The 14,201-nt window shown below is 31.8% G+C and overlaps 1 protein-coding gene across 1 annotated transcript; it reads right to left on the bottom strand.

The window, feature by feature from the left end:
- Positions 1 to 250: 250 nt before the first annotated feature.
- On the bottom strand, positions 251 to 5,787 carry LOC144836975 (uncharacterized). Its single transcript, XM_078691936.1, has 4 exons — positions 5,250 to 5,787; positions 3,304 to 3,411; positions 395 to 1,580; positions 251 to 266 (listed from the first exon to the last, which is right to left on the bottom strand). The coding sequence occupies exons 1-4, from the start codon at positions 5,785 to 5,787 to the stop codon at positions 251 to 253; spliced, it is 1,848 nt and encodes a 615-aa protein (XP_078548062.1).
- Between the last annotated feature and the right edge of the window lie 8,414 nt (positions 5,788 to 14,201).

Genomic DNA, 14,201 nt, shown 5'->3' with positions numbered 1-14,201 from the left:
TGATCCTTCAATTGAAGATAGGTTAAGCCCACTTAAATTCATCTTTTCCAATGTCAATATCCTACCATGTTGATTCCATGTATCTAAAAGACGTTTTATGTTATCAACTGACAGACTATAATCACACCACCATTCAGGAGCATAGCAATCAATACCAGTTAAATCTATCAACCTAAAAAGTGTTACACCATCAATATCTGAAAGATTGTTTTCTTTCACTTTCAACCAATCTTTCATAAATTCACTAGCATCACCACCTAGGAATCCTATAGTGAATATGTTTGTCATATGTAGATATTCATTAGATATTATCATATCACACTCTTCTTCCATCATATCACCAGACTTCGACTTCTCAGCAAGGTAAAACCCTGCTAATGCCTCTGAAACTAACTTATGTGGTGGAGCAAACATCTCATTTTTATCACTTTTACTAAGAGGTGGATTTTTGTAAACAAATCCAATTTTGAGTGCCAAGTCCACTATCGATTTATCTTCAAACATATTTCTGAACTCATACTTGTCAATTATCAGTTTATTTGTCTTTAGTCCTTCATAGATCCATTGACCTAATGCTAGTATTGCAGTTTTGAAATTTGTTGGCATTCTTTCAATACTGGCAATTTTAGATTTGTTTTCGTCACTATTTCCCTTGGATAAATATTGATTTAAAGTACAACAAATTAGCTCTTTGAAAAGATCTGATAAGTCATCTGGAAGGTTTCCGGATTCTTCCCATACCTTGCATATCATAAGTAATAACAAAGGAGATGAACACAATTCAGATACTGAATGCTCTTGTCTGTGTCGATTATAAAATAATTTCCTAAATAGCCTTTCTGCTAAATCATTATTATTTGCAAAATATCTATTAATGTAGTTCTTTATACTTGTTTCACTGAATCCATTTACCTCCACATGCACATCACATTTGTCAATAAATTTTGCAGTGTTTTCAGGTCGTGATGTTATTATTGTGGTATTTTTATAATCACTATTTGTAAACAGGACTAAAGGATTGCCAGCACCTTGGTTTAATTCATCTAATCCATCTAATAGTAAGATTATTTCATCCCCATGGTTAATTATAAATGATTTAATTAATTGTACAGACTCTTCATCGTTTTTTGTACCCATAAAAATAGTAAATGTTTCAAGATAATCTATATTAATAATAATGGCATCTAAGATTTTCTTTCCAGCCTGTAAGTCTCTGATATTTACTAGAAACACTATTTTATCAGAAAATGTTTTATCTTTACCTGTAGCCCAGTTATAAGTAATGTATCTCAGAAGGGTTGTTTTTCCCATCCCCCCTTTACCTGTAAATATGATTTTACGAGCATTTTTATCTTTTATCATCTTCAATGTCTCTCCCAACGTTTTAGGTATTTTTTCTTTCTGGTCATGTTGGCTTCTGTTCTGTTTTGCAGCTTTTTCTTTATTCTCTTTTTTGCTTGATTGAACTAACTTGAGGTCAGTGAATAACTCTTCAATATCGAGGTCCTCAAGAACTGCTGTTTCCAATTTGTTAAAATCTTTATATAATTCTTGTTGCTTTTTTTTAAGGTATTCTTTAACTGTTTTAAAAAGAAAATACATACAGTTGTTTTTCTTACTAAAAGGTGATAAAATATGGTTTTGTGGAAATGTTGTTCAATATTTATTTTTTCAAATAAGACCATGGATCTCTGTTCCCAACAGTGCAATTTAATTCATAATGATTTTTTTTTTTCGGATTTAAAGTATATTATAATATTCACTATATTATTTAAAGATTGTCTCTCAAAAACATAAAAAATGAAGATTAATTAAATCAGACTTTGAATATGTTATTTTGTAGTTTTAATAAAGTTAATCACTTCCATAGAAAAAAAAACGAAAAAAATCATGTTTTCACTTATAAAATGGCAAAATAAATGGTTAAATTCAACCAAAAATCCATTGGCTGGCAGCCAATTTGACCTTTTTTTGCTTTAAATTACATTTTTTTTCAGGTAAATACATTTTTGTTCGATCCAATTTTTGGTCAAAGTGGATAACTAGTTACAATAAAATGGAATATTGATTGAAATATATATTTATACTGGGTAACCTCTTCAGTCAAAGACTGGTCTCCCAGAGGGCCCAGTTGGTGATCAGTGGCTGTGATGTACTAATACACCGGGGTAACCCCCTACTAGTCTCGAAAGATGTACTAGGTTCTTTAAAGTGCACACGAGCTAGTTGTGTACACTGGACCTACGGTTTATAGTCCTTATCCGAGAAGACTCGTTCTACCACCAGAACCATGGAGTGAATGAGCCTCAAACCCTTGCCGATGTTATGGCTACGTAATTACTGTCTTAACTGCTCGACCGCTCACTCACTACTATTTTCAACAAAAATAATTCAACAAAAAATGTTTTAAGATTATTTTTTCAGGGGGACAATACATCTTTAATCTTTAGTGTAGTAGGAGACAATTTTTAATCGGAGTAGCAGTTCATCAGTTATGGCGATGTAAAGACACTGTGAATGGGTCACTAGACCAGTTAAGGTATTTGGGAGTTCAAGAGATTCATATGTAATCACATTTAGCAGGCCTATCCAATGGCTTATTTTTACATCCTATACTTTAAATGAAGAAGTTTACTTTAAAAATATTCAAGTAGTTAACAGTATTTAATTGCATGATTTTTTAGCAGAAAAATGTATTCTGATTCAGAAATAATTAAAAAGAAATAAAAAAAAGCAAAACAAAAATGGAAAATTTGTTTTGATTTTAAAATGTTTTTATTTTTGTAAAAATAATCAAATTTGTATTTTGTAACAGAGGCTCGTTCACAAACAAATGTGTTCTTTTATAAGGCTGAATGAAAGAAAAAACATTGCAATCACATAATTCATGGTAAAACTATATATTTCCTTATTTCTCCAAATGTCATACTCTGTACCTCAAATATTAAAAATCAGACCACAGCAATCCATATGAAAACTTTCAAATAAAATTCTTCATTATCATTAAACTCACTTCTTGTTTCTCGTGATAGGGAAGCCTTTTTCTGTGGTGGATAATCAACATGCCATTAGTAGTAGTAGGGTTGTTTTGTTTCATTATTACCAATGAATTAGACAAAGTGCAAATTTGTAGTTAAATTGAGACAACATTATCAGAATTTAGAAATTGAGACTGGAATCAATTGTAGCTTTAAACCTGTTGTGGACCAAAAAATGTCATCACATGAAAGGTGATAATTAGACTATTATGGCAATTCATACGAAAAACATTGAAATAAAATGTGTCATTGTCATTATACTCACTTCTTGTTTCTTGTGATTGGGAAGCCTTTTCCTGTGGTGGATGATCTTCACAATCAGAGGAACTTTGGTCCAATTTGTGCTTGTTTGATTTACCTTCAAATTCTACACCTGAAGTAAAAAAATGATTTGTAAAGTATGATTCACTGTATATTCTTCACTCTTCCCCAACGTTCCTTTTTTTTGACTAATGTACAAATGTTTAACATTTAAATGATAAATTATGTGTTCAAGCAAGAAACAAAATGACAACACACATAATCTCAGTGCCTGCATAAAAATTGCGAAAATGGTTAAAGACCCATTCCCTACGTTTTTTAGATCTAATTTAAGATCACAAACTATATTTAATGTAAAAATAATACTATATGGTCCTATTGCAATAACTTTTTTCGTCTTTAAATGGTTAAAAATGTGAAAAATAAGTTGATTCTAATAATTATAGCGGCCCGCTATAAATCCCAAAATGCATTGCGCGCGGATTGATATTTTTGTTTTTCTTCTGTAATTCACCCATTCACGATCTGTCGATCGTGAGGCCAAAACAAATTTTCAGCGAAAATACCGGGTTTTCCCCAATTTGTATCAACAGAGTCTGGCAAAAATAGAAAGACAATTAATGCAGCAACTATACAACGTCAGGCTAGGTATATAGCTAGCGTACGATGTTCGTACGTTATCGATGTTTACCAGCTAGGCCTACAAAACTAAGCCTAGCTACTTAGGTAGTGCATTGTTTCTCACTTTTTATCATAATTTACCATAAAACGTACATTTAAGACAAGGAATGACATGGTTTAATGTTTTTAAAGTAATATATATGTATTATTTTTACATTACAAATTGTAGGGAAGGTGTAATTTCTGTAGTTGATGATAAAGTTATAAACATGGAGGCTAGTTTGGTGTAGATTTTTAATTTGGTTTTTAAATTATCAATTAATTGATATTTGTGTTGGGACAATTCAGGTAGTGGATAGGACACAAACATCAATCTAAAGTGGGTGACTTGGATATAGATAATCTCACATTACACCCTCTAAAATGTAACCTTAATAGAAATTTACAAAATTTCTACTTCGTAATTTTGTAATTTTTAACTTAAAAAATTCTTAATTTTTAATGGGGGCTGGGGTGTAAGGGAAGGGCGGCAGGTGGGTCCCTTCTAGATCTGCCACTGGACTATCTCCCAATAAGAGAACACTTTCTTGGGTCTTGAAGATGTCCCCTTAGTAGAGGCTCCGTCTAAAATTCTAAAAGTCTTCATTCATCACATTTTGCCCTTACGAAAATTTATAGAAGCAATTTAAGGATTATATTATTTATTATTTTCTTTTTTTTCCCAATCTTTACCAAAATTCTGTCATTCTTGTCATCTAGAAATCTGTTTATTAACTTTTTAAAAATATTGAATATAAAGATGAAAAATTAACAATGTTTTCGAGGTCAATAATTCCCAATCCATCGTTATTAATGATATACTTTGGTATTTGTCTATTTGCTAAATAGATTTTACAGCTTCATTCAGCAGGGGGAAAATTAGAATTTTAATGTTACACGAACACTTGCACCTTTCAAAGAAATATAACAACATTTTTGTTTTATATAAATACATATTAGGAAAGTTTGTTTTACTATTAGCTATTGTGACGTGTTGAACATTTCAAGTCTTTTTATAATAAGTGAGGATCAAATTCAAAGATTTAATTAAATCTTATTAATTGGTTGAACAATGAAATGTTTATGAAATATAATAGTTAATTATATCTGTAATTGTAATAGTAAATAACGATTATTTTGTTTAATACCTGACGTTACTATTACAATTACAGTTGAGATATAATTAACTATTATATTTTATTTGTAATACCAACCGAATGAATCTTTTTAATGAATGAAATGTTTATTTATCATCATTGACCTAAAAACAAAGAGCATGCCTATACACACCTATTTCTAGTAATATGTCTTTTGCACGTGGTTCAAAGCAACGGGCAAACTTTTTAATTTTGTCTGGTTTGTTGACTAACAGTTGTTTAACCTCTAGGTGAAGTACTGCTTTCCAAATATTGTCAAATTTTAAATGTTCAAGTTGATAGTTAGCAATAACAGCAGAGAAACCCTCAGAGTCAACTTCTCTCAATGCTTTAAACAGGGTTGTCCTGTATTGTGACAACTGGCGATAATCATCAGTACTTTGTTCATTGTTTTTAATATACTGAATGATGAGATTTTCAGCTTTCTTCAATTCAGAATTCACTTTAGAAATGTCTAATAGAAGATGAACTTTAGAAGGAGCGATATCACCTCTCTCTTCTAGCTTATTGAATAAATTATGTGCAATGAAGTCTTTATTGGTGATGTCCGCTACAGGTAAATGTTCAAGTAGTAAGATTTGCAACCAAGTGTATTTTTCTCCTTTATAGTATTTACTCAGATCAGCTTTCAATTCCGAGAACTTTTCCATTTTATCATCAATGTCAGCCATTTTATTACCAAATCTGCAAAATCGAAATACCAGATATTAATTAATAAGAATGATTATTTGTGTATCGGTGCTATATAAAACAAATAATTATTATTATTATAATAATAAATTATATTTTAAAACATGTTAGGATTTGATATTTTTGCATTAACTACATGGCTTCATCAGGATTTTATAAAGCAATTTTTTATGGTTACTGATAATTCAATTCTTGATGTCTAGTTTGTTTTTATATGTACACAGTATTTAGCCCAATGATTTTCATTCACTATCCTTCTTAAATCTTAAAGGTGGCAATAAATCCTGTTCACAAGTCAAACATACACACGATGCTTATGGCGTAAGACTGGCATGGCTTACACAACACAGATTAAAATGCCGATGGCATTGTACAAAGAAATACAAGTTATCTTTTACGTAAAAGTAGCCCAGGGTTCCTATTTTAGATTCTAAACAGTAATGATGAATGTCTTTTATTTTTGTGTCCATTTCTTGAAAAACCTCCATCTTAGGGAAATTAAAGCTTTAACTTACAGTATTTAATCACAAAAAATACTGAATACAAAAAACAGTTGATATTCCACTTTAAAATTCTCCACTGTATTTAGTATTTAGTGGGTTAAAAAAATATGAATTCACAAGTAATCAGTCTTTGGTAGAATCCCATAATATTATGTTCCCCTTTCTTTGGGCTCCAGGAACTGGAGGAATTCTGCACAGTAAGAATATCTCTCAGGTAACTTGGACGGAACCTTTAAGCGAACGCCATACAAGACACGCTATTTTGAATTGACATCTATGAGCCAACAGAAAACCATTGATATAAAAAAAAACATTACATTACAAAAAAAAATATAAATATTACATAATTATATCTTATATTGTAATATATTAAATACAATAAAGTTCACCTTGATTTTATTGTTGGAAAGAATGTAGTAGTGGCCAAATCTGGCATAATTATGCCGTCTGGCATAATTTTGACCCATCTGGCATCTGGCATTTATGCTGGGCATAATTTTAGAAAATCTGGCATAATCTGGCATAATTTGAAAAACGCAAACATACAACATATTCACCACGATTTAATTTATACACAATCTAGCATAATTTGGCTGAAAACCTGAAGAGCTTTTTTTTTTTTTTTTTTTTTTTTTTTTTTGCCTTCCCACCTAAAACATACACATAAACCGCCCTCTTATTCACTGTTTTGGTGCAATTTTAGCCTTAATTGTGTCTGCCGTAATCTGGCATAATTTTGTGCTGCCACCTAGCATAATTTCATTTCCATCGCTGGCCACACTGTTATCAGGCCATGACTTTAGATATCTGATAACAAATTTTGATATATACTTTGTTTGCCTGTTGCTAGGAGCACCAACAAACACATCAAAGCAAATCGTTAATAATAATCAGCACTCTGGTTTTCCCCAATTACAAATTTATATTTGTCAGTGATCTGTATACAGTAATCATAAGATTTAAGATATAATACTAACAAACCTGAAATACTCTAGGTAGAGGTCTCAAGTTAAGCACTGCCCTGGCTAAAACCATTCCTGAAGAACAATTACACGAACTGAGCCCTAAAAAACATGGAATACTCTAGGTAGAGGAGGTCTCAAGTTAATAGGAGAAACCCTGGCTAAAACCATTCCTAAAGAACAATTACAACAACTGAGCCCTAACAAACCTGGAATATTCTAGGTAAAGGAGATCTCAAGTTAATAGGAGCAACCCTGGCTAAAACCATTCCTAAAGAACAATTACAACAACTGAGGCCTAACAAACCTGGAATATTCTAGGTAAAGGAGGTCTCAAGTTAATAGGAGAAACCCTGGCTAAAACCATTCCTAAAGAACAATTACAACAACTGAGCCCTAACAAACCTGGAATATTCTAGCTAGAGATTTCAAGTTAAGCAACCCTGGCTAAAACCATTCCTAAAGAACAATTACACCAACTAAGCCCTAACAAACCTGAAATACTCTAGGTAGAGGAGATTTCAAGTTAAGCAACCCTGGCTAAAACCATTCCTAAAGAACAATTACAACAACTGAGCCCTAACAAACCTGGAATGCTCTAGGTAGAGGTCTCAAGTTCATAGAACAGTAGCAATAGCAGTGACAGAAAAAACATTCAGTATGAAATTAAGGGCCGGGCAACTAAGGCAACACCCCTGGGTCCGCTTAACAAAATAATTAAAAATAATATCTATATCAGCAATTAATGTATAGATTCTATATAAATTCTGTTGCAATTGTTGATATTTTTGCGAAAAAAAAATAGAAAATAAAAATAATTTATTTTTATACCCTCGACGATTACAGAATATAGGATGAAATGGAATCAACATTTTAATTTAGTGACAGAAAAAACGTTTAGTATGAAATTAAAGGCCGGGCAACTAAGGCAGCACCCTTGGGTCCGCCTAACAAAATATTTAAAAATAATATCTATATTAGCAATTAATGTATAGATCTATTTTTATTCATTATTTATAAAGCGCCTTTACAAAGAAATATCAAAGTTCTGTATTGGCCGCATACAAAATATAAATGTGATAATTTATATTTTTATGCAAACAATGAATTTCCAAAAGGAGTAATATAATAATTAATAAAGACAATTTGAATCCATAACAATAGCCATAGTCCTGAATTTGCACTCTTTCTTTCTTTCACCAGTGCATTGTGCCACTTTCTATTTCCAAAAAGTATTTAGGATTTAGTGGGTTAAAAAAAAGATGTATTCACAAGTAATTAGTCTTTGGTAGAATCCCATGTTAATAATATTAGGTCTATTATGTTCCCCTTTCTTTGGGTTCCAGGGACCACAAGCAGCAAAGTCTCTAGCAAACATTCATTATTATCTAAATGAGTCAGATATGTTGATATACTGTGATAGATACCAAGTACCTTGTACGATCAAAGTGTTCAGATAGTTTATAACGATTAAGAGTTCACAATATCTACATTGTATAAGAAAACAGGGGTAGTAATTATTAATGACTTGCTTGTTTGTCTTTGTTTGTCAAACACAATTTTTATCAGATATTTTTAACTAGAGATTTAATATTAACATTGTATTTCAACATGGCAGTTTATCATTGCGCAATACTGATATTACCATTTTGTGTTATACAATTGCCCACAGTGATATTGATCACAAGTAATACCTAAAATTAGTCTCTGGTAGAATCCCATAATAGGTCAATTAATGTTCCCCTTTCTTTGGGCTACAGGAACCACAAGCAGCAGAAGTCTCTAGCAAACATTCATTATTATCTAAATGCATCATATATGTTGATATACTGTGATAGATACCAAGTACCTTGTACAGACAGTTTATAATGATAAAGAGTATAAACTCACACGGAAGAATTTTCCGGTGGTACTGACTGGAGACAACAAGTTAAGGCTGTTTTCTGTTGTAATTGTTGATATTTTCGCAGTAAGGGACACAATCGCGAAATTCATAAAAATTAAACTACTGTACCACAAAAATAATGACATATCCAGTAATACAGAGTTCAGAAGAAGGAAAACTATGACGATGACTTCCAGCAACATCAAATGACAAACATTTATTAGACAAGGATTGGCAGCAGCATCACCTGGACAGAGAATGTTGGAGTGAAAAAGTGATGACCACCGCACTTGAGCCACCAGATTAAAAAAATAATTATGACTTTTATTTCGTACTCATTGCAATAAAATTGTGGGTAGATTACAAATATATAAAAAATCAATATAAATATAAATGTTGAACATTCTAGCAGAAAACCAATGATATAAAAAAACATTACATTACAAAAAAAATACAATCGCATTGAAATATAAATATTACATAATTATATCTTATATTGTAATATATTATATACAATTAAGTTCACCTTGATTTTATTGTTGGGAAGAACGTTTTGTTGTCAGGCCAATATTAAACCCATGACTTTAGATATCTAAAAAATCTAAATTTTGAAATAGACTTTGTCCACCTGTCGCTAGGAGCAACAGCAAACACAAACAATTTTTCATTAATAATAATCAGCACCCTGGTTTTCCCCAATTACAAATTTAGATTCGTCAGTGATTTAGATTTGTCAGTGATCTGTATACAGTACCGTAATCATAAGATTTAATACTAACAAACCTGAAATACTTTAGGTAGACGAGATTTCAAGTTAAGCAACCCTGGCTAAAACCATTCCTAAAAAACAACTGAAGCCTAACAAACCTGGAATACTCTAGGTAGAGGAGGTTTCAAGTTAATAGGAGCAACCATTACTAAAGAACAATTATACAAACTGAACTGGGGCAGTTGCAGGACTATTTTAAGGGGGTTGCCCAGGAATCCAGGGTCACATAGACACTGAGTATTTTTCTGAATGACACCCCTGGATGGCCAGAAATCGTACTCTCGCATGTAAAAAAAAAAAACGTCAAGGGAAGTCCCCAATGAAGGTACTTCCGGTACGGTAATAAATTCTAATAACTATAATCAATTAATGCAAAAAGTATTATCAATTAATAATGAAATATAAATATTGAGCAAAACATTAATTTGCAGAAAGAAGCAAAAACATTGTTATTTCAAAGTTTGGAACGTCCATAATTACTACGGAAACGATAGGGTATGCCTACTACAAAGAAATACAAAATTACGAAAAAAACGGATTGGCCTTAAATTATGGGGTTTTCCCCGAACACAGTGTGTGGTGGCATTTCGTTAATTTATTCTGCACATGCTCAGAAACATTAAAACCTTGTGCGGTATTGTTAACTGCTAGTTACATTTTACGCTTTCTATTTACAAATACAGTATTCTCTTCCCAGCAGGGAGGTATAATTATTAGGTAATAATTATTTTTTATACCTCTCTGACAGTATATACAGTGAAATGGGATCAAAATTTTAATTTAGTGGCAGAAAAAAATTTTGTATGAAATTTTGTATGAAATTAAGGGTGTTGCCTGGGCAAATAGGGCCCCAAGGGTCCGCCAAAATACTTAAAAATAATATCTATATCTGCAATTAATATATAGATCTATTATTATTATTCATAATTTATAAAGCATCTTTCTAAAGAAATATCAAAGTTCTGTACAGAAAATTAACAGTACTGACAACATATAAAATATAAATGTACTACTTAGAAAACAAGTTAGTTTTGAGGCGTTTCTTAAAAACACTAGAACAACAGCCTGGCTAATTACCAAAGAGATGCTATTCCAAAGTTTAGGACTGTGGATAGAAAGCGCACCGTCACCAAGCATTATGGTACAGATAATTACAGAAGCTAAATATTAGAAGAAACAAATTACATATCATTTAGCAGTGAAAAATATAAATTGGACACAAACTCAATTCAAATTGTTAGAATGAAAGGAATTGGAAAAAAGCAAGTGTTCAGTGGTGTAACGGCTATGAGTGCCCCTGAACAGTGCCCAGAGGAAACACAGGCATTCAAATATGTCAATTCATCCTAAAACACATGAGGCCTCCAGCGTTCCTAAATCATCATGTCTTGATTTGTTGCCCTATTAACTATTTCCAGATCTCTTATTAAAACTATTAACATTTTTGCATGGGACTATACTTTTTATATTCTAGTTTTACTACAATTTTGTACACTAATTGTAAGTTTTTATATATTTTTATACAAGCAACGCATTTCCGAAAGACAATTTGGATCCATATAACAATAGCCATAGTGCTGAATTTGCACTCTATCTTTCTCTAAACCATATGTCACTAGTACATTGTGCCATTTGTGTTGGACCACTTTCTAATTCCACAAAGTATTTAGGATTTAGTGAGTTAAAAAAAGATGTACAGTATTCACAAGTAATACCTAAAATTAATCGTAGAATCCCATATGTTCCCCTTTCTTTGGGTTCCAGGGACTACAAGCAGCAGAAGTCTCTAGCAAACATTCATTATTATCTAAATGCGTCATATATGTTGATATACTGTGATACCAAGTCCCTTGTACAATCAAAGTGTTCAGACAGTTTATAACGATTAAGAGTTCACAATATCTGGATTGTATAAGAAAACAGGGGTAGTAATTATTAATCACTTGCTTATTGAGTTCCTGTCAAACACAATTTTTATCAGATAGTCTTAACTAGAGATTTAATATTAACATTGTATTTCAATACAGCAGTTTATCATTGCGCAATACTGATAATTTACCATTTTGTGTCATACTTGCGCATATAAAAATGAAATACTTTGCGAGCGAAGCAAGTGACATTAGGCTGGAGGCCAGGGGGCCGCCAAGGTCGGTCGGGGTTCAAGGGGGCGAGAAGCCCGGCTCTTTGAGTAATTTATAGCTCGCTTCAATTTATTTCTGAGCACAAAAAAAAGATTTTGTCTTTGTCCACAATCTGTGTTGTAGAATAATACTTTTATTATCCGGTTTAATTTATGAGCCTTTATGTTCCACCACTGCATTCCGAAATTGCGCAGTCCACGCTAATGGCACATCAAAGCAACAGTAAGCATTCCAAAAAACAGTTTTTGGGTTACGCACTTTTTAGGCACTGGTCCTGATGCGCCACTGGTTATATTCACGCAAAATCTATTCTTCTTAGATACTTATTTTCTGAAATTACATAGGATACGTCATGCGTGTCATAGAAGTCTTACTTTCTATTTCATTTCAACAATTTAATGATTTTGTTATTGAAAAATGAGGGGGACAGACAGAATCTGGTAAATGACATAAAAGAATGGAGGACAAGGATTGGCAGCAGCATCATCATCATCTGGACAGAGAGTTAAATTTAGCACATTAAGGAAATTTACTCAAACACAATTATTAGAAAGACAAAAAACAACAGAATAACAGAACTGGTTTAAAGAGAAATACTGGGATATTTGGAAAAATATTAACCTCAATGCAGGTGGTTTTAAAATTGTGGAAGTCAACAACTCATATACAGCCTTATCTGAAATGAACTTTATTTGCGACAATGACAATCAGTAAATTGTCGATGGCCACAGTTTACCAAAGTACTCAAAGCAAAGATTAATTGTGCGCAAGTGCACAACTGCATTACAACGTTTGATTGGTCTAATGATGGGTGACACAGGTTGACCCTTATCTCACTTTCTATTAATAGGCCCATTATTCTTAAGAAATCTCTAAAGTAATTAGTTTTACGACATATATGTACAAATACATGATGCCGCTTTTTTTATAATTACTCCAAACTTTGTGTACGTTTGTTTAATTCTCTCTCATCTGATTCTCTAAAGGCACAGACTTTTTTGGCAATACCTCACCAGTCTTTTAAAACCCATTTTCGGTCACTTTCTTGTCCTAAATTACAATACTGTAAAATGTCATTCTATTATAGATCCACTTCTGATTTTAAACCAAGTTAAAATTATATATCAGTTAAGCAATGAAACTGTTTTGGTTTTTAATGTATGTTGCCATCTATAAATTCTATATAAACTCTGTTTTAATTGTTGATTTTTTCGCGAAAAAAAGAAAAGAAAATAAAAATAATTTATTTTTATACCCTCGACGATTACAGAATATAGGATGAAATGGGATCAACATTTTAATTTAGTGACAGAAAAAACATTTAGTATGAAATTAAGGGCCGGGCAACTAAGGCAACACCCCTAGGTCCACCTAACAAAATAATTAAAAATAATCTATATCAGCAATTAATGTATATTTCTATTATTATTCATTATTTATAAACGGCCTTTCCAAAGAAATATCAAAGTTCTGTATTGGCCGCATACAAAATATAAATGTGATCATTTATATTTTTATGCAAACAATGAATTTCCGAAAGGAGTAATATAATAATTAATAAAGACAATTTGAATTCATAACAATAGCCATAGTGCTGAATTTGCAATCTATCTTTCTCTTAAAACCATGTAACCAGTACATTGTGCCACTTTCTAATATTCCAAAAAAGTATTTAGGATTTAGTGGGTTAAAAAAAGATGTATTCACAAGTAATTAGTCTTTGGTAGAATCCCATGTTAATAAGATTAGGTCTATTATGTTCCCCTTTCTTTAGGCTCCAGGAACCACAAGCAGCAAAGTCTCTAGCAAACATTCATTATTATCTAAATGAGTCAGATATGTTGATATACTGTGATAGATACCAAGTACCTTGTACAATCAAAGTGTTCAGACAGTTTATAACGATTAAGAGTTCACAATATCTGGATTGTATAAGAAAACAGGGGTAGTAATTATTAATCACTTGCTTATTGAGTTTCTGTCAAACACAATTTTTATCAGATAGTCTTACCTAGAGATTTAATATTAACATTGTATTTTAATACGGCAGTTTATCATTGCGCAATACTGATAATTTACCATTTTGTGTCATACTTGCGCATATAAAAATGAAATACTTTGCGAGCGAAGCAAGT

Source organism: Antedon bifida, chromosome 3, assembly GCF_963402885.1.
Source record: "Antedon bifida chromosome 3, ecAntBifi1.1, whole genome shotgun sequence".
NCBI classification, from domain to species: domain Eukaryota; kingdom Metazoa; phylum Echinodermata; class Crinoidea; order Comatulida; family Antedonidae; genus Antedon; species Antedon bifida.
This window is presented reverse-complemented; position numbering and strand designations above follow the sequence as displayed.